This window comes from Macrobrachium nipponense, chromosome 22 (genome assembly GCF_015104395.2).
Source record: "Macrobrachium nipponense isolate FS-2020 chromosome 22, ASM1510439v2, whole genome shotgun sequence".
Lineage (NCBI taxonomy): Eukaryota > Metazoa > Arthropoda > Malacostraca > Decapoda > Palaemonidae > Macrobrachium > Macrobrachium nipponense.
In genome coordinates, this window is record NC_087213.1 from 6,868,476 (window position 1) to 6,889,700 (window position 21,225).

The 21,225-nt window shown below is 40.5% G+C and overlaps 1 protein-coding gene across 1 annotated transcript in view; it reads right to left on the minus strand.

Annotated features, from left to right (window-relative positions):
• LOC135198465 (uncharacterized) overlaps window positions 1–17,566 on the minus strand; it is a gene marked incomplete at its 5' end in the record, with an annotated part of 59,545 nt that extends 41,979 nt beyond the window's left edge. The window contains 4 exon segments of the mRNA XM_064226035.1: window positions 7,867–7,998; window positions 11,149–11,793; window positions 15,973–16,202; window positions 17,310–17,566. Coding sequence (XP_064082105.1) covers window positions 7,867–7,998; window positions 11,149–11,793; window positions 15,973–16,202; window positions 17,310–17,562 — 1,260 coding nt within the window.
• Window positions 17,567–21,225: the final 3,659 nt, after the last annotated feature.

Below are 21,225 nucleotides of genomic sequence, written 5' to 3' on the forward strand. Positions count from 1 at the left end.
GTGCTCAGCACTCTATGTACGTACAGAGAAGTTCTTTTTGAAAGCCAGAGAGGGACCAATACCCCTTACATCATGCGCTCTAGCTTGCACAGACGTGGTGGTGGCGGAATCATCAAAAGCCAAGTATGCTTGTCTGATGGCTTCCTGTATCCAAAAAGAAATAGTATTCTTAGACACCTCTTTCTTCGTACGGCCTGTGCTAACAAAAATTCTGCAGCCGCCTGGTATAAGGTGCCGAGTCCTTTTAAGATAGCAACGCAGGGCCCGGACAGGGCACAACAAAAACTCCTGAGCATCACCAGCCACAAAGTCATTCAGTGATGGAATGGAAAACGAAGTGAACCTGTCATCATGCACAGAGGGATTTTGGGTCTTGGCCATGAATTCCGGGACAAATTCGAAGGACATTGACCCCTGACCCCTGGTGTGCTTCACATCATAGCTCAGACTGTGGAGCTCTGGTACCTTCTTGGAAGATGCTAAGGCCAGAAGGAAAACTGTCTTGAGCGTCAAGTTCCTGTCAGATGAGCGATGCAAAGGCTCATATGGACTCTTAGTGAAGCTCTTGAGAACCAAGGAAACATCCCACCTCGGAGGCTTGAGCTCCCTAGGAGAACGCGACTGCTCAAACCCCTTAACTAGCAAGGAAAGTTCCCAGGACAAGGAGATGTCGATACCTTTAAGGTGTAACACCAAACTCAGGGCCGCCCTGTAGCCTCTAATGGCAGAAATGGACAAACGTTTCTCGTCTCTGAGGAAGGTTAAAAAGTCTGCTATTCGCTAAATAGAGATTGCAAGTGGAGAAAAGCCCTGTTTATGACACCAATCACAGTAGATCGCCCATTTGCCTTGGTAAACCACGGAGGTCGACTTTCTTAGACTGCTGGACATGTGCCCAGCTGTTCTCTGAGAAAAGCCTCTCGCTTGGAGGAGATACTTGATAGCCTCCAACCGTGAAAAGACAGGGATTCTACAAACTGTTGGAACCTTTCCGCTGCGGGTGACACAGGAGATGCTGCCAAGGGGGAATTTTCCTCGGAACCTCTGACAACAACAACAGCAGATCTGGGAACCATTCGGCCTGAGGCCACAGAGGGGCTACCAAAGTCATCCTGAGACCCTGTGAATTCATTAGCCTGTTCAGGACTTGACGGATCAAACAAAACGGAGGGCAGGCATACACCTCCAGGTTGTCCCAGGGATGTTGGAATGGCGTCCTCTGCTAACGCTAAAGGATCTGGAACTACTGAACAGAATATCTCCAGCTTCCTGTTGAAGCGAGTTGCAAAAAGGTCCAGCATGGGTCTCCCCCTAACCTGGAAGAGCTTGTCTGCTACCACTTGATGAAGGGACCACTCTGTGTCTAGGATCTGATCCCACCGACTGAGTTCGTCTGCGACCACATTCCGTTTCACTGGGATATACCTGGCTGAGAGCTCTACCAAATTGCTGACCGCCCACTGGTGAACCTCAACAGTCAAGGCGTGAAGTTGATGAGAAACCAGGCCTCTCTGTTTGTTCACATAGACTAACATTGTGGTGATGTCTGACATGAGAACGACAGAATGACCCTCTACCTTCTACCGAAACTCCTCCAGACCCAGGAAGGCTGCCTTCAACTACAAGACGTTGATATGTTGGTGTTTGTCCTCCAAATTCCAAACGCTTGAAGCAATGAGGCTGCCTAAATGAGCCCCCACAATCTGCGAGGGAGGCGTCTGAGAACAGAAGGAAATCCGGTGGAAGAGAACGCAGAGGGACACCCTTCGAAAGATTCTGGTCGTCCAACCACCAACGAAGGTCTTCTCTCACTTCCAGAGACAGAGGAACCTTTAACGGGGTGAGTCCCCCGCCAGAGACCAGAATTCTCCCAGTCTCCATTGTAGAGACCGAAGATGCAGACGCCCATGAGGGACCAGCTTCTCCAGGGAAGACAACACTCCCAGAAGAACCTGCAACTGATGAGCTGACTGATGTGGTTCCGACAGGAAGTCGCACGCCACCACACGCAACTTCTCCAATCTCTGATCTGATGGAAAAACTTTTGCAACTGTCGTATTGATGACCATGCCCAAGAAGAGAATCCTTTGAATGGGTACGAGGTTCGACTTTTCCTGGTTGACTACGATGCCCAGTTCCAGACAGAACCGAAGTAGACGATCCCTGTCCTGCAGCAGCTTTTCCCTGGAAACTGCCAAGACCAACCAATCGTCGATGTACCTCAGCAAACAGATCCCCTGAGCATGGGCCCAGCTTGACACGAGAGAGAAGACCCTTGTGAATACTTGAGGGGCTGTTGTTAGCCCGAAGCATAGGACTTTGAACTCGAAGACCTTGTCCCCGAGAGAAGCAAAGGAACTTTCCCTCACGGCTGCCAACACTGAGCGCGAGGTCTCCATCTTGAACCCTGTCTTCCTGATGAAGTGATTCAAGGTGGATAAGTTGATCACAGGTCTCCAACCTCCCGACGCCTCGGGCACCAAGATGCGACTGTAAAACCCCGAAGATGGACGTACCACTTCCTCTATCGCATCCTTGTCCAGCACCTTCTGCACTTCCTCCTGAAGAGCCAAGAACTTCAGAGAATCTGGAGGATATGCCTTCCTGAGATGCGGCTTGTCTGACAGAGGAGGAGAGAAGTCGAATGGCAGTATGTACCCACCTGAAGGACATCTATCACCCACTTCTCCGCCCAATAACTCTGCCACTTGGCCCAATGGCCCGCCAGGCAACCCCCACCCATGGCACAGGAGAGGGAGAGGCGTCTAACGTACCAACGGCCCCCTTTACCTCTGCCCCTTGGGCCCCTTCTTGGCTTAAAGGAACGAGAGCAAAAGGGACGTGGGTCTTCTAACCTAGGCTGTGTCGAATGGGAAGGCCCTGCCGAAATCGAACTCCTCGACGCCCTACCATGCGACGATCTTCTTGACTGTTGCTGGACAGGGGGAGGAGGAGGATCCGGACGTCTCTGAGGATGAGAGACTGACTTAAGACACGGCCTGGTGCACCAGTCTGTCTTTGGTGTCAGCCCAGCGCCAGTCTATCGCATTTTCCAGCTTGGTACAAGGAAACAAAAATTGGGACTCCAACAGATCACAGTTTCTCAATGCCAGCAAGGACTCTGTGTCAACTGATCTCTCCATCCTAGATAAAGCCTCGTCTCTTCTAATCAGGAGGAGGTTTGCCCAAAAATTAACACCGAGGTGAGCCATATATAAAAATGCCTTACCTCTGGACTGCAACAGACTTGCAAGCGAGAATGCACTCACCAACCCTTCTGGGAACCTGTCAGAAGCTATCTTGGCAATGACCATAGACCAGATGTCCAGCCAAGAAACCGTCTGCAACATGGAGGCTGCCGTAGATTCCAACACTAAGGCATCCTGAGGAGACAAGGACAGAGCCTCTGACCTCACCTGCTCCAAAGTCAATCCTGGCTTCAGGCGAATGACGTTCGGGTTAAGATGGAGCGACATAAAAAAAGCAGAGTTCGTAGCATAGTACTTCCTATGTCTCGTGAGAGGTGGGGGTAGTAGCTTGGGAGAGCCCTGAGTGTGAAGCGAACAGTCCCAGTCCAAAACAGAGGCGTTAACCTTATGCAAGACCGACTGGACATACCCCGACAAGGAAAGCTGAAAAGATGATTTGGGATCCTGCGTAGCTCCCAGCAAAGCTTCTAAGCTAGGAGTGTAAGACAATCGAGCCTGAACCCTACTTTCCAAATTGTTGAACCCATGAATGAGATCAACAACTTCTGAAAAGGATGACAAAATCTCTTGTGTGTCTCCCTCATCCTGCTCCGGCAATGGAGACTGACGATGAGAAGGATGTGTAGGTTCCTCTAAGGCACCTTCCTCATTTAAATTAATGGAAGGATAAGCAGCTAAACAGCCTGAAACACCAACCAACCTGTCTGGGCTGGGTCCAAGCGCTGGCTCCTGCAACGAACCCACTACAACACTAGGAACATCACTACACACTCCTCCAACAGACGACTCTTTAACCTGTCCGCAAATGGTCACAGGCGTGGCAGATGTACAAACGTGAGATGGAGAGGAATTCTGAACACTTGAGATTGAAGAAGAATCCCCTAGAGTCGAACTCCTGGAAGCACCAGGGAGGGGGGCAGACAAACACTCCTGCTGCACCAAGACTGCACTCACCACCTTAAACCTCTTGACAGGCACCACGAGATCCTTACGGCGACGAATAGGCCCTGGAGTAGTAGGAGCACTTGCATCATGTGCACAGACAGGGGAGGTTGCAACACGCTCACGATGTGCATGGACGGGGGAGGTTGCAACACGCTCACAATGTGCATGGACGGGGGAGGTTGCAACACGCTCGCAATTCAATGCAGAGGATGAAGCAGCCACTGCAGATTGCACATGGGAAGATACACTAACACTCTCTGAAACACTAACACTCTCGAGAACACAGCCATGTTGTTCCTCCCTCATGGGCGAAGAAAGAGCAAAGTCCTTCGCCTTCCAACACTCAATATGCTGACGTGGCATAGAGGGGGAAGAAGGAGAGGAAGACAGCACTGGTTCCTTACGCAATCTCTTCGCAGGAGGCAAGGACAATGCAACACAATTCCTTCCAGTCTTCCCAGCTGACAAGACAAGGCTCCGATGAAACGGAAGGGAGATGCAGCAAACTGGGCGGCAGAGATGACGTCATAGCTGAGAGAGGCAATGCAGAGGAGACAACTGGGTGTGATGTCATCGATGGAAGTGACGTCACAAGTGGTGATGATGTCACAGCTTCCCCTCAGCCCTAAGGGAAAGCAGATGCCACTGGCGGAGGAATACAAAAAGACTGATCCCATGATGTCATCAACGGGGCTGATGCCTCGGCTTCCCTCCAACTCAAAGAAATGGCAACAGTCACTGGCGGAGCAATACAAGACGGCTGACCTCGGCTACCCATGAAGACAAGGCCAGGAGGATGGGAGAGGGCCTGGCCAGCATGAGGAGGAGGGTAGCGAGCCTCCATAAAGTGTGCTAAGGAATACGGCCAAAATCCGTCGGCGATAGGCACCATCCTTGAGCAAAAGGAAGCCATCAAAGCAGCTACACCTTCCAAGGGCATGACTATTTTTTCCAACAAGAGGAGCCACGTGCATGATGAGATGGAGAGGCTGCTTCTCGTATGGATTAAGGACAAGGAAATCGCTGGTGATACGATAACTGAGAAGGCAATATGCCAGAAGGCCAGCGCCATTTTCGGTGATCTGAGTGCTCAAACCGAAGACGACGGAGGAGAAGGGACATTGAAGGCAACCCCAGATTTCAAGGCTTCTCGGGGTTGGTTTGATAAATTTCGTAAATGGACTGGCATCCATTCGGTGGTGTGGTATGGGGAGGCTACCAGCTTGGACACGAAAGTGGCCCAAGCCTTTGTTAAGATGTTTGACGAGATGACAATCAAGGAAGGCTACAGTTCTCAGGAAGTCTTCAACTGTGACTAGACTGGCCTTTTTTTAAAAAAATGCCACATCCGACGTATATCACGGAGGAAGAGAAGCAGCTACCTGGGCATAAGCCTATGAAAGACAGGCTTACGCTTGCACATTGTTCTAACCCCAGTGGGGATTGTAAGGTGAAGCCCCTACTTGTGTATCATTCCGAGACTCCTTGAGCCTTCAAGGCCCACAAAGTGCTAAAGGAGAAGCTTCCGGTGATGCAAAAGCCTGGATAATGAGACTTTTGTTCACTGAGTGGGTAAATCTGTGTTTCGGCCCGACAGTGAAGAAATTCTTGGAAGAGAAGCGCCTCCCTCTGAAATGTCTGCGGTTGATGGACATGCCCCTGCTTACCCTCCTGGCCTCGAGGAAGATATCAAGGTTCTTTATCTTTCACCTAACACCACCCCTCTCCCCCAGCCCATGGACCAGCAAGTGATATTGAGTGATATTGAGCTTCAAGAAGCTGTATACAAAACATCTTTTCAAGAGATGTTTTGACATCACCAATACCACAATCCTCACCCTACGTGAATTTTGGAAGGTGCACTTTGATATTGTGTTATGGATCCACCTCATCGATCAAGCTTGGCAGGAGGTTTCAAGGTGAACCTTGAATTCTTCGTGGAGGAAACTCTGGCCTGATGCCATATCCACCCGAGACTTCGAGGGATTCAATGTGGGCGAAGCTGATGCAGATTCAGAAACAATTGACGATCCTGAAACCATTTTGAAACCAGATCTTGACGAGATCGTTGCACTCGGCAAGTCCTTGGGGCTGGTCGTCGACGAGGACGACATCAATGACCTTCTCGAGGAGCACCAAGAGGAGCTAACGACAAATGACTAGGAGGAGTTGGAGGCCATGCAACATAACGTCATTCAAGAAGAGTTCTCTAGCAGCGGCAAGGAGGAGGAGGACAACCCTATGAGAACGGCAGAAATTAAGGATGTTTTAGTCGCTTTTCATAAAGTGCAAAAATCTGTAGAAAAGAGACCCCCGACACAGGTCGTATGCTTTATCAGTTTGATGACGTTTGCCTAAGTCATTTCAGGAACACTTTAAAAAGCAGGCAGAAGCAATCTTCCTTGGATAGTTATTTTTTAAAGAGGCCTTTAGTAGTAAGCAAACAGGAAGGTCCAAGTGATATGAAAAAACAGAAACTTGGAAGTAGTGAAGAAATTGAAATTTAATAAAAAAAAAATGTAAAGTAGAAAAGTAAAAAAAAAAATGTAAAAATCAAAAATCAGAACGCAAAAAAAAAAAAAAAAAATTTAATTGTAAGTTTTTCGTAAAGTTAAGTGTTAATGTTTTCTCCCAATTTTTAATGTTTCATAAAGTTAAGTGTTCGTGTTTTCTGCCATTTGTCCTCCTCCTCTATCGCTGCTTTCGGACATCACCTCACTTGAAAGGTAAGGTTCCATATTTTACTGCATACGTACACACAGTATTTCTTGTACCCTGTACGCTAATACACTTTATTTACAGGTACAGTCACGGTTAGGTTAGGTATTGAATGGTCCAAATTGTTGCATTTCATTGTTTATTGGTCAATTTAGCTTTATTATAAAATTTACTGTAGTGTTTTTATAGGGCTTGGAATGAATTAGGCAATTTACATGTAAAATGTAGTTCTGGATACGAAAAAATCCGGTTACGAAGGCTGCTTCGAAACGGACTAAATTCCCTGAGGCACTACTGTGTTTCATTACTTTACACTCTTAATTAAATTTTTTAACATTTTAATAATACAAAAAATGTGAAAAGGGGGACTTCTTGGGTTAGCTGGAATGTATGATCCTGATTCCCTTTATTTCTTATGGGAACAGTATTTGTTTCATATTTCGAACAAATCATACTTCAAACAGCCTTCTGGACTGGATTAAGTTTGAGGTCAGAGATACTACTGTATGTATGTTTTTTGCTGAAATTTTAGCTTTCCATAACTTATCTACCTTACTTCTTTCCATCCTATGTTGTCTGCATTTGAATATCAGTGCTCTTTCTTTGATCATTTTTGATCTTGAGAGTATGTATACCTGAATGGATAGTTTATACTAATTCAATGTTTAATATCTTCATTGTAACTTCTACTTATTTCTGTATACACTAAAAAAAAAAAAAAAAAAAAAAAAAGGAACCAGAACCTTTCTCTTATCAATATTATAGGTGTATCTTTGAGATATTCTAATTCAAATAAACAAATTTGCCTCTAAACTTGTACCTTAAATTCAATTTACCCCTAAACAGGATGTTTGCACAAACCATCAGCCTTTCGTTAAACAAAAACCAGGTCCGAAACTTAGCTTACTCTGCCATCTCTATGAAAAAAACATCTAATCACTTTATTTTCAAAAATTGTATAAAAATATTTATAAATCATCTGCCATATACAAACCTGAGCAGCATAAAAATAATCATCTGCTAAATGAAGATCAAGAGTGGTTAGTTTACACCCACATCCCTCAATCATTTGGGACACCAAATCCACAACACAGCGATCATACAGATTAGCTTGAAGCTTGTTGATCTGGAAATGATGAATACCATTAATTTCAAACATCACATTACAATAATTCACAGTACCTAAAATTCAATTCCATTACATGTTCACATAAGGATAATTTTTAACAAACAAATAACTGTATTCTTTAATAATGTACAGTGAAGGCATTCACTTATTGGTAGCAAACACTATTAGTATGTACACCAGTGGCGACTGGATGAGAAAAAGAAAACTGATAAAAAAATACTTAATCTTTTACATTTAGAATCATATATGAGACATAATCACAATAACATACCATGCAACGGATATACGTAGTTGGTGACATGGTAAACATAATAACCTACCATCAAGATCTAGCTTTTAAGCTAGACCATCATTAAGTACAAAGAGGCCTCCCTGTTGAGTTGCCATAAGGAATCACAGTGCCATGCATGCAACTCACTCTTTATGAGATCAACAGGAGGGATAAGTTGACAGATGTAATAGTTCACATTAAAATCCCACAGTTTGCTAAGAATCTAAGTTTTATCACAGCAATAAATTTCTTGGAGAATATCTCTCTTGGTGAACAGCGGTCATTTCAGTCTCTCAGTAACTAGTATTTCAGAGTGGAAAGGTTTAAGGAATTCTCTCTGAATTTCTTTGAAGAAAAGGAACCACCACAGAAAATTATAATGAACTGTATTATAACTACAACCTAAGATGCCAACCCGGATAAAGGCTTTTAGATTGGTTTTATGAATGGTGGGAATAGTGTACAGATTGAAGACCACTTCAGAACTTTTAAACTAACCTTGCATGCCCAAACCCAGTCTTTTTCCCAGATGAATGTCCTTCTTTACAAAACTGAAGCTTTTACTTTTTGCAGTACATCCTGTCAGAGGATCTACCTATGAACTTCATATATCTATTAGATTATGTCAAAGGATTTGATAACTTACACATTTGATCATAACCCCTTCTTTGATCTTGCTTGATTCCTAGAGAAGATAAGTGGGAACAGCATAACTACAGTCCTGTTCCTTGCTACAGGCTTAGCATTATCCTTAATGTTAATATTATATTTTTCCCAGGATCCAAAGGAGGACAAGTATTTTTGAAAATGACCTGCCAAGTCTTTCTTGAAATTGCTGATTACATCTTACAATAAAGTATGTTTAACAAATGAGCAGTTTTAAAGAGCTTTATACAACACATTTGAAAATGAACAGCAAATGGGTCTACTGAATACCATTCATTTTTGTACACAGATGTTACTTTACTGATTAGGATCTTAGTCATGCTTAAGGATTCTTGGTATCAGCACCAACTTTGCAAATAATTCACCTCATTCATACCAAGTTCTTTAACAAACCTGACTAATGCTTGAAGGAATTACAGATATATGACAAAGGACTTAGACATAGAGGCAAATGAAATATCTCAGCTACAGAGCAAGATTCACTAATATTCTTTCTAGTCTTGAAACATGAGCAGTACATCTTTAGTTTATTGACAAAATTCACAAGGAGCTTATAGCACTTAATCACTGCATAAAGTAATCAGCTGGCACCTAAAAGGAATTACAACCTGACAAAACTGTTATTCCTGATGATCCAAGACAGAATCAAAAGGTATGAAGTGCCCACTTCTGACAAAAAATAACCTGTTGGAGTCTATGGTGAGGCTGAGTATTTTATGGCAGATACTAAACCAGCAATTAATCAGCAGTTTCAAGGAAGACTCGCAGGTCATCTTCAATAATCCTCATCCTCCTTTGGATCCTGGGAGAACTATATTAACATTTGAAGAAAATGATAAGCAAGATTAAAATGTCCTTTAGATAACTCAGGAAAGGTGTAGACAACTGAAAGGCTAATACCAAGGGCCAGGGCAAGTTTCCTTAAAAAGTAGCCAATGGAATACTTGAAGTAATCACTAAACAGCATGCAGATGCAGAGCTTATCACATTAAAACAATGAAATTATTATAAACTTATCTACTGGATAATGCTTGAGCATCAGTGAACTTAAAAGGCTAGGCCCAAAGCTGATAACTGTGGAAACTGCTGCCTTGTAGTCTTGCTTTTAAGTAAAAGGTTAGGGCCACCGCAAATAATTGTGGAAACTGATGCCTTGCAGTCTAACTTTTTAGTAAAAGGCTAGGCCCACCACCAATAACTGTGGAAACTGCTGTCTTGCAGTCTTACTTTCCAGTAAAAGGCTAGGCCTACTGCCAATAACTGTGGAAACTGCTGCCTTGCAGGTGGACTATTTAGTCAAAAGTGAGGCCCACCGCCAATAACTGTGGCTGGTGACAGAAAGGGCATGCGGTCATAAAAACCCCTTTGCCAAATAATGAACCATGCCTGATGTTTTAGGGCGCATTAGGCAACCAAACCCTTAATGTAGGGATAATGGTGGTTTTTAGAGAACATCTTAGCCCATCAGTCAGCCCAAGTAAAGTGTTGGTTTGGTATATGTCATTTGCTTAATGTCTTAAGGGGCAAGAATATATCCTGGACATTATGTGACCATATCTATACAACACAGTACACTGTATTCAGTAATCATTTGCACCCATTCAGACAACAGGTAAAAAGGTAGGGAACCCAATCCTGTCAAATTTAAGGGTCAGTCCATTTGTATTTGATGAAAATAAAACTTATACAGTAGCCCCTCATATTTGCAGAGGACTGGTACCAGACATCCCCACGAATAGCTAAAATCCGCAAATACTTAAAACCGTTCTAAAAAGGCTTAGAACTGCCTATTTTGATAGTTGAAACAAAAAAATTCTAAAAATGCTTATACCAGAGTTTTTTTAATAGTTCTATCACAAAAAGTGCATTTAGTCATGAAAATTATATGAAAGTACATTAATTTGTGAATATGTCTTGGTGAAAAATACTGCGAATAGGCATATTTTCTGCAAATAGCAAGGGTCGACTGTAATATTCGTTTGCAGACAATTCTATTGAAAAAAAGGAGCAGATCTCAGGTTTCATATACTGTGACCAGCTTACATAAGATCAAGAAAAGAATGCTCAGTAAAAAAAAAAAATGGGTCCCATACCCTGGGAAGTACTACACTTCATTACTTGCTAGACAGGGGAAATTGGATATGCTCTGCACCTTCCAAGAACACAAAATCTTGGCATCCAGTCATAAAATATGAATGGTTTCTACTTACCATTGGGATCTGAGATATAACTTCAACATCAGGCTCTTCAATCAAATCTTGAAAGATGAAATCCATCCGTAAAAATTCTAAATGTGGACACAGAAGCATTGAAAACATATCTTCTGTACGAGGATTAAAAAGCCAGAAGTTTTTCAGACTGAATACATTTATCAATCCTGGAGATCCAACCATTTCAACAGGTTCATTTTGGCGATTAACCTGCTGCTTGATACAATCAAATAACTGAGCTCTGGATTCAAAGAGGAGAGCATCAGAATTACAATTAAAGGCACAGTGTTGTAACCATGACAAAACCTTGATAGAATCAATGATTTTCCAGCATCCTTTTCCAGTAATTCTTGTTCCAGTAATGTCTAAGCACTTCAAACTGACACATTTTGCTATTTCACTACAATCCTCATCTGTTATCCTTTCAGATCCTTTGAGATTTAATTCCAAAATGTTTGGACAAGCATCTGCCAATCCAGTTATCATTTCTGGAGTACAAATATACTGAATTTTCAAAACAGTCAGTTCTGGAAGACTTTTAAGTTTTGAGCTCAAATTTTCAAATACACCAATTCTCCAATAACAAGATCTCCCAATATCTAACGTTTGCAGTCGAGATGCATTTTCCAGATGATCAAAAATTATCTGCAAGAAGAATACCAATTAAAATGGCTTATTTCATGTACATATAAAAGGTTTAAAAATTCTACAACAATGGTACAATATTTGCAACTAAAAATATTGTAAATGCTCAGTAAACTTCACTAAATAAAAGAATGAACTAAAGGAAAGGGATAAGGAGGAAAATAATGTTGTCCCTGAACTGCTTTATGTATATCCTTTTCCATTTCTCTCATTTTGAAAGTACTTCATATAAGAAGTTACTGTTTGCACACAAACATTTTCTGGGTAGGTGGTAATCTGCTACCTTTAATCAATGGATCTGGTTAAAGCAGGATGTATAGTAGATTTCTACAGTCATCAAATTTCTTTTCAGACTTTTTATTACTCTGGCTAATTCTAAACTTTTTCTTTCAGTCACTTTCAAATTTTACAGACCAAAAATCCAAATATATTACCTAAAACAAGTTACGGATGTTAAATAGAATTGACATGCCTGAAAAATGAACCTACTTTGCTATCTTCACTTTACAACCACATATTGTTTGTTTGTTTGTATGGTTTTTACATTGCATGGAACCAGTGGTTATTCAACAACGGGACCAAAGGCTTTACATGACTTTTGAAACAAGTCGAGAGTCAACTTCTATCACCAGAAATACACATCTCTAACCCCTCGAACTCGCGGCCACCGAAGTGGTATGCCAACACCATACCAACCACGCCACTGAGGCACTTTTACACCCATATAAAAAATTAAAATTCTAAAGTCAAACAAATGTCTAAGTATTCAAAAGTTTGTCAAATTTATTTTTTCTTCTAGTTTTAATCTTTCCAGACACACAGAGGCTGTCCATTGTGATTTTGGAAAGCCAAAACCATCTGAATGGCTTATCTCCTTCACCCTTAATAGACCGGCATCATCATACGAGTACAGTGGACCCCCCGTATTTGCGTTCTCCAGATTCGCGGACTCACACATTCGCGGTATTTTCTATGATAAATATCCACAAATTCCTGGTTTTTTTTTATCAATTTCATCATAAAATGGACTTTTTGTGATAAAACTATTAAAAAAACCAAGTATGAAAATTTTGTGTGGTTTTTCTTGAGTTTTAACTAACAAAATAGGCTGTTTTTAGCATTTTTATAGGGGTTCCAAACATTCATGGGTTCTAACTATTCACGGGGGGGTCTGGTACGCATCCCCCGTGAATACGGGGGGACCACTGTGTGTGTGTGTATATATATATACAGTGGTCCCCCCCGTATTCGCGTGGGGGGATGCGTTCCACGACCCCCCCGGAACCCCCCGGAATAGTTTAGAATGCCCGCAATGTTTTGGAACCCTATAAAAATGCTAAAAGCAGCCTATTTTATTAGATAAAACTCAAGAAAAAACCCACTAAAAATTTTCCTACATGGGTTTTTAATAGTTTTATCACGAAAAGTGCATTTTATGATGAAATTCATCAAAAAAACCAGGAATTTGTGGATATTTTATCATAGAAAAATACTGCGAATGCGCGAATAATGCAGGGAAACGTTCCCAACAGAAATCCGCGAATCTGTGAGTCCGCGAATCTGGAGAACGCGATTACGGGGGGTCCACTGTATATATATATATATATATATATATATATTAAAAAATCATTGTTAGGCGAACAATGTCCAGTCTGGTAACCCAAGTGAGAAACAGCAGCAACTCACTCATACAAAGCATCCTAAAGAGTGAAGCAAGAAGAAGATCTAAATTGTGGGAAAGATGGGAAAATGAAGCTTTTGTCCCTAAAGGACTTAATCTCTGTATTGGCAAGATGTCATCTGCAGTTTTTGTCATTATTACATTTATTGCTGATATTTTAATTTTTCTTTATTACTGTGATTACTATAAAGTTAAAGTTTTTTTTTTTTTTTTTTACATTTAATTTTTATATTTAGCCCTCTGGACCTGACTACTGTAACCACCTAAGGTCTCTAGTTGAAATTTAAGTTATATAATTTGTGCACTACTATGAGATTCAGGGCCTCTGTAACACGGTTTTTTCGCAATAACTTTATCTATGCATTTCATATATAACGCTTATTCAGAATACATATTATATCAACACATAAATTTTGAGTGTATTCTGCACTACGTAGGTTGAATAAATTTGGTACTTATAATGTAAAAGTGACCTTTTTTGAAGACGGGCCAAACTTACTCAGAGAAAAGGTTTCGAACGCACTCGTTACGTAACTTATGACATCATTTCTTCCCTCTTTCTCGATGGATGATTGGCTATACGTAACGAAGGCTAAACCTCTGGCAACAATGACATACAAATTTAAATACAAGCAAAGCAGTACACCTTTATGAACTCTGGAACCTCCCCACTGATAATTGTCATAATGAACAAACCAACAAAATATGTTAATAAATACAAAAACACTTCGATTATTTAGTCCCCCCAAACTCCCAAAAATAAGAGTTTTCCAAAGAAATTACAGTCTACTTTATAGGTCACAATCAGATTGACAAGATGTAGGGAATATTTGGTAATTACCAAAAAACATAGTAGACAAGCTTGATTTGATAACTCGCTATATCCAATGTTCAAGCAATTTTTATTTATTGGCTATCTACCTATTTACTGAAAAAATAGCCGGTACCGTATATTGGCTTTAAAACCTTCACCAATAATTATCGTCAGAATGGTGACTTCATGAGGCTCCACCCACTTTTGCCTCGTTATAATTCAGGATAACACTGAAGGCTACCATGGGCATTGTTGGATTAGAAAATTTAACTTCTGGTTATAAAAACTAATTTCTCGAGTAGTTGTAAGAAGTGCTAATGATCCTCAAGGATCCCAGCAGTTGGTCTAAACATTTAATTCATGTATATTACTGCTATACTGTTACGGCACTACTGCTACAGTAGTATTACTACGCTAGCACTGATACCCCACCCACATCTATGTATCGTTCCGCCATTCATAAAGTCTTTGGGTTTCAGAGCCGATGGCATTTCTGTCTGGTGGATGGGCGGGGCAACATTTAGTCAAAAGGTGTTTGTTTACCTTGCTTACGTAATGAATGTTTTTCGACTCTTGGCTCGTAATCATTGGCCATGGCGTCGGCTAGTTCATTTTTACTCAATAAAAATCAAAACTATCGGGTTTAGGTTATTGATAATGCTGACAAAATTTGTGTGTGGTTGTAAAATATACATATGTCAACTTTCAGCTACATCCGATGCTTTGACAAGGAGCAAAGTCCAAAAAACCGTGTTACAGAGACCCTGAATCTCATAGTAACTGTTATTACTCTCAATGCATATTTTTTTTCTCACCAATATTATTACTGTTATTACCAGTATTATGATTACTAGCTTTTATCCTACCTCAGCTATTTTGTGGATAAGTGCCGATTATTCATTTTCCTGTTCTTTTTTATCATGTCTCATGTATCTAGATTGTGTATGTTACCATCTGTATTTTTTATATTCAATGTATATGGCCCTGAGCTGAAATAAATCATATTATTATTATTATTATTATTATTTTTATTATAAAGCCTTCACATGTATCATAAGTGGCACCAATCCTCTTTTTCTCTTGTATGACATTTCAGGCTTTACAAATCTTTTACTCCATGTTTATTTTGTAAATTCTGAGCACTTCATTTGACACCATTCTGTGCACAGCACATTCCCAAACCTTAGCCACGATAAGCACAAGGCATTTTTCCTAGCTATACTCTTTTCTTTGCTCCCATTAGAGTCACTGTATGCCCGTTTTGCTTGCATTTAATTTCAGTTCTCTTCTCTACATTCCACTCTTCTACTTCTTTTGTTTCAACCACCTTTTGCTCAAATTCTGCTGTTAACAATGAACCATGTGCATAAAGCAGCTCTGAGGAACTCCCTTTTCTCCACTCCTTTGTATCTGATGAAGACCAAAAACGTTGATAAAGTGGGAGAAAAAACTAATAGGGCTGGCCTGACGGGTATGATCTTAAAGATACTGCATCTTATCTAAAAAATTACAATACCATAAAAATTCAAGTTAAAATGCTGAGGATTGTCAAAACTTCTTCCAAGACCCTGTTTACAATTATTTAAAATCTATTATTGGTTGTGTGCCCCAAAAAACCATACACAAGACTTACAAAAGTGAAGGGAATGCTATATAACATGTCAAACTTAACAAAAATGTTTACCTGACACATTTCAGCTTCTGAGAACATTCTTGACTTCCCAAAATCCAGTTCCCTCAGGCATGAATTAAGAAATTTGGGCACTAACTTTTGAATACAAGGTCGTAATTTCTTCTTGGCAATGTAATAGTCGCTGCATTTTGATACAAAAGCAGAAAACAGCTTGTCATGAAGAGACACATCTGAATGTGAAGTCAGCAGACTTATAAGCTCTTTTCTGTACGTTTCAAGTCCTGAGATGAAGAATAGAAATTGTAGTTGTACCTATAATAGTTCCTGAAGTGATCAAACACAGTTTATTACACCACTAAATGCATCCTTATGACCTGTATACCAGTCAGTCTTACCAGAACTAAGATGATCAAAACTACAGCAATGCAAGTAAACAATCTTCTATGGTACATTCTAGGAATTACTGATTAATGGGATAACCATAAAAGGGAATTTGTATATCTAATCAATGGTAGGGATACCCTTTGAATGATATAGTACTGTAATGTGTTGCAAGCATACATGTGACAGAGTAATTGATGATTTTTCAAGTGAATATGCAACTAAGTGTATCTCAAGTTTTTTTTTAGTATTCTGTAGTCAGCATTTATTTAGTTTGGTTAGCCTAAAGTGGCATGGCTGATAAATTGAAGATAGAGAATATCTGACTTTGTGAAATGAAGCAATGAAGGAAAATGTGCCAAAAGTATTGCTGATGTGCCTACTCTTTCCGCATTAAACTAATGGCGGGGGAAAGAGAATACGGGACTACTTTCCTTGGGCTGGGCATTGAATATTGCAGGTACAAAATACTTGTATATTTCTGATACTCTTTTTTATTTTTTTTATTTTTTCATTTGATTTTAATTTTTTGTTTGATATCTGTATGAGAAGGTATTCTGAGTATGTATTTGAAGCATATTACAAACAAAAATGATTATGAGAGAAGTGGTGAACAGGGTTGTGATAAATGGGCAGGTCTTCGAAGCATCAGTGCCTTGTCGACACACTGGGGTGGAACAGAGTTGAAAAGGAGGAAAAAAAAAATAATAATAAAGGAATACCTGGAGCATGGATGAACGACAGACCTAGACTGCACTGGTAAATACTAATGTCCAATAAATAAGACTTATTACCATCTAACAATTATGCAAACATTTGCAGTCCTATACAAACTATGTACATACTCTAGCTTCATCTCTCCCATAACTTTTAGTCATGGGTTTGTTTGTCAATTGAGAATCATTTGAAAAACTTACTGAATACTTCCATTGCCATGCAGCATTTAATAGCACAAAAACATAAATGTCTTTTCATAATCAACAATACAGTATGAAAAAAATACTCACTTTCATCATTCAGTTGATCACAACTTTCATCCTTATCATCAGCTTTTGGCTTGATCTCTAATACAAATGACTCGGCTTCATTCTGGGCATTACCATTTTCTTGACATTCCTTTGAGATATTACTTTCTGAATTACTACTATCTTGATTTTCCTTTATTTTACTAGAGGAAAGTTGCACAATATCAACAAGATGCTGTGTGATTTTCTGTACACACATATTTTCAAGAGGTATGACATCTTTGAGAGCTGGCATTTCACTGAAAGTAAATTGCAATGAATCAGAAACTACAGTACGTATTCAGAAAAAATATCCATCCAGATTAAAATAAAATGTAAATTCTTGGAGTTAATGAGGTTAAAAAAAACCTATCACTTTAGAAGTTACTTATTCAAATTGAAGGATTATGAAGAGACTGGCTCAATTTTTATATACCATGGCTCATGGTCCCCACAAATAGTAGAGTTCATGAACTCTGTATCCTAAATAAAGTGGATGATGAACAAGATTACCTGTGGCCATGGCTGAACTTGCAACCATGAATGGCCCAGTGCAAGTCAAATGTTCATTTAAGAAAAACATCTTACCTGATAATGGGGTCCATGAAATCTATATTATATCCTTTAGTTTCATGACTGACACAAATATATATATATATATATATATATATATATATATATATATATATATATATATATATATATATATATATTATATCTATATATATATATATATATATATATATATATATATATATATATATATATATAGATAGATAGATATATATATAGTATATCTATAAAGGTAATGCCAAGGAGGAAAATGAAAAAACGAGAACCGCCGACATCTTTCGTCTGACCCTTTACTAATGCAATACTGATCAGAACAATGAGAAAGTACATGTAAGCATATACAAATGGACATTACAGGATTAATATAGGGTTAAATTCACTTTAAAGAAGTGAAAATATGCATGTGGGCTAGATAAAAAGATGGAGTTGGAACTGTTGTAAAAATTTACTATATCTATATATATAATTAATATATATATATATATATATATTATATATACAGTAAGTCCTCGGGTTACGCTGGTCTCGACTTACGATGTTTCGTGGTTCGAACGACGCGCCCCCATAAAAATATAAAAATAATATTTTGCGTCGTTCCGTCTTACGCGGTTTAGCGTCGTTAAGCAACGTAAACAAACGCGGAACTAGTTCCAGGCGCACGGCGGAAGAATACGCTTTGTGGGGGAGAGGACGGCGTCGCTTCGCTACGCTCATTCCTCGCCCATACGCCATTTTGGTTGTTTACACTGCCTCTCTCTCCCTCGTGTTGTATCGTTTTTGTAACTTTTTGCTCTTTGTTATGGCTCCCAAGCGCAAGGCGGACTCTTCTGATGGTAGTGCATCGAAGAAAAGAAAGGCCATCACCATGGAAATTAAAGTGGACATTATAAAGCGATCTGAGAAGGGAGAAACGCCAACAAACATTGGCCGCTCGCTTGGCCTTAGCCGTTCGACCGTTGCTACCATTATCAAAGATAAAGAGCGCATCGTTGAACATGTGAAAGGATCTGCTCCTATGAAAGCGACAGTGATAACTAAGCAGCGTAGTGTCTAATAATTGAAATGGAAAGGTTATTGGTGCTTTGGTTGGAAGACCAAAATCAACGGCGTATCCCAGTCAGCCTTATGGTGATTCAGGAGAAGGCGAAAAGATTGTTTGAAGCGTTGAAAAAAGAAAAAGGGGGAGGGAAGTGAAAGTGAAGAGTTTGTGGCTAGTAGGGGTGTTGGTTTATGCGATTTAAGGCTCGGGCCAATTACCATAACCTTAATTGCAAGGTGAAGCTGCTAGTGGGGATGAGAAAGCAGCGAGTGAATTTCCTAAAGCGTTGTCTGAGATAATTAAGGAGGGGGGTTATTCTGTCAGCAAGTGTTTAACGTAGACGAGACAGGTTTGTTTTGGAAACGTATGCCTAACCGCACTTACATCGCCAAGGAGGAGAAGTCAGCCCACACCCTGGTCATAAAGCCAGCAAGGAGAGAGGCTAACTTTACTTCTTGGGGGTAATGCTGCTGGCGACTTCAAAACTGAAGCCCTTGTTGGTGTATCAGGCTGAAAATCCAAGGGCACTCAAGGCATTTGGAAGGGTCAACTACCAGTAATTTGGAAGTCCAACAAGAAGGCATGGGTGACACTTGCAGTGTTTGAGGACTGTTCGTAAACCATTTTGTTCCAAGTGTGGAGCGGTATTGCGCCTCCAAGGGTATCCCCTTTAAGGTGTTGCTAGTGCTGGACAATGCCCCCCCCCTGGACACCCTGCCCAGCTGGGAGACTTCAACCCTAATGTCAAGGTGGTTTACCTTCCACCTAATACCACGGCCCTTTTACAGCCTATGGACCAAGGAGTGATTGCTTCGTTCAAGGCCTACTACCTACGAAGGACAATTGCTATGGCTTTACAGGCAACTGAAACCAAGAAGGACTTGACTCTGAAGGACTTTTGGAAATCCTACAACATCCTTGATGCTGTAAAGAACATTGCTAATTCTCCTGGGAGGAGGTTAAGCAAACAAACATGAATGGTGTCTGGAAGAAAATTTGTCCTCAATTTGTGAATGATTTCCATGGGTTTGAGGACACAGTTCAGCTAGTTGTCAAGAACGTTGTTGCCCTGAGTAAGGAAATCAATTTGGAGATGGAGGTTGATGATGTTACAGAGCTGCTGGAGTCTCATGGCGAGGAGTTATCTGCTGAGGACCTGATACAACTGGAGAAGCAGATAATAGAGGAAGAAGAAGAAGCACCCACCCCAGAGCCTAAGGCTTTCACAAGGCAGGACTTGATAAGAGGTTTTGCAGAGTTGCAGCAAGCGTTGTCAACTTTTGAGGCTAGGATCCAACTTGGACAGGTTCACTAGGGTTTCCAGAGGCGTCATGGATGTGATGCAGTGTTTACAAGGAGATCTTGGATGAAAAGAGGTCGCTCTCTGTTCAGACTAACCTGGAGCAGTATTTTTAAGAAGGTAGAGAGGCCTGCAGGAGATCCTGTACCCTCTACCTCAGCTGCCTCTGCTAATCCAGACTCGCCTGCCCCACAATCTCCAGCACCTTCTGAATGTTCTGCTAACCCAGACTCACCTGCCCCAGTATCTCCAGCACCTTCTGTAGGTTCTGCCTCACCTAAAGACTCACCTGCCCCAACATCTCCAGTAATATGTTCTGCCTCACCTCAGAATCACCTGCCTCAGCATCTCCAGTACTAGTATGTTTCATGCTCACTCCAAGAATCATCTGCTCAAGCATCTCCACAACTTCTGGCAGGTTCTTTTTCTCTTCACTAACCTCCCCCAGTCTCTCCAGCACCGCAGCTTCCTCTCCAGTGTGCAAGCCAATCAAACTAATAAAGGTAAGGAATTGTTCTCTCGTGTTATTGATAGGTATTTACATTAAATCATGTGGTATTTTTCAATGTTCCGACTTACGCTGCAAATCGCTGTTACGATGCATCGTAAGAACGGATCAACGTCGTAACTCGAGGACCCCCTGTACGTATTATTAATATATAAATATATATATATATATAGATATTTATATATATATATATATATATATATTTATTTATTTGTACATTAGTAAATTTTTACAAAAGTTCCAACTCCCATCTTTTTATGTCCAGCCAATCAAGCAAAGGATTTTTGAGGTGTACCAATAAAGCAGTCTATGTATTCAGTTTGTACAGCGCAAACATCCTTAGAATTCTATAAAAGCCAGTGTAAGCTTCTGCTTAACCTAACCTTAACTGGGATGCTGGGTCCTTCCTTCTTGGTCAGGTTTTAAACCTTGGTTAATTAAATAAATAAATAAATAAATAAAAAATTAAATTAAAAATATAAAAAGTGATTTGTATTGT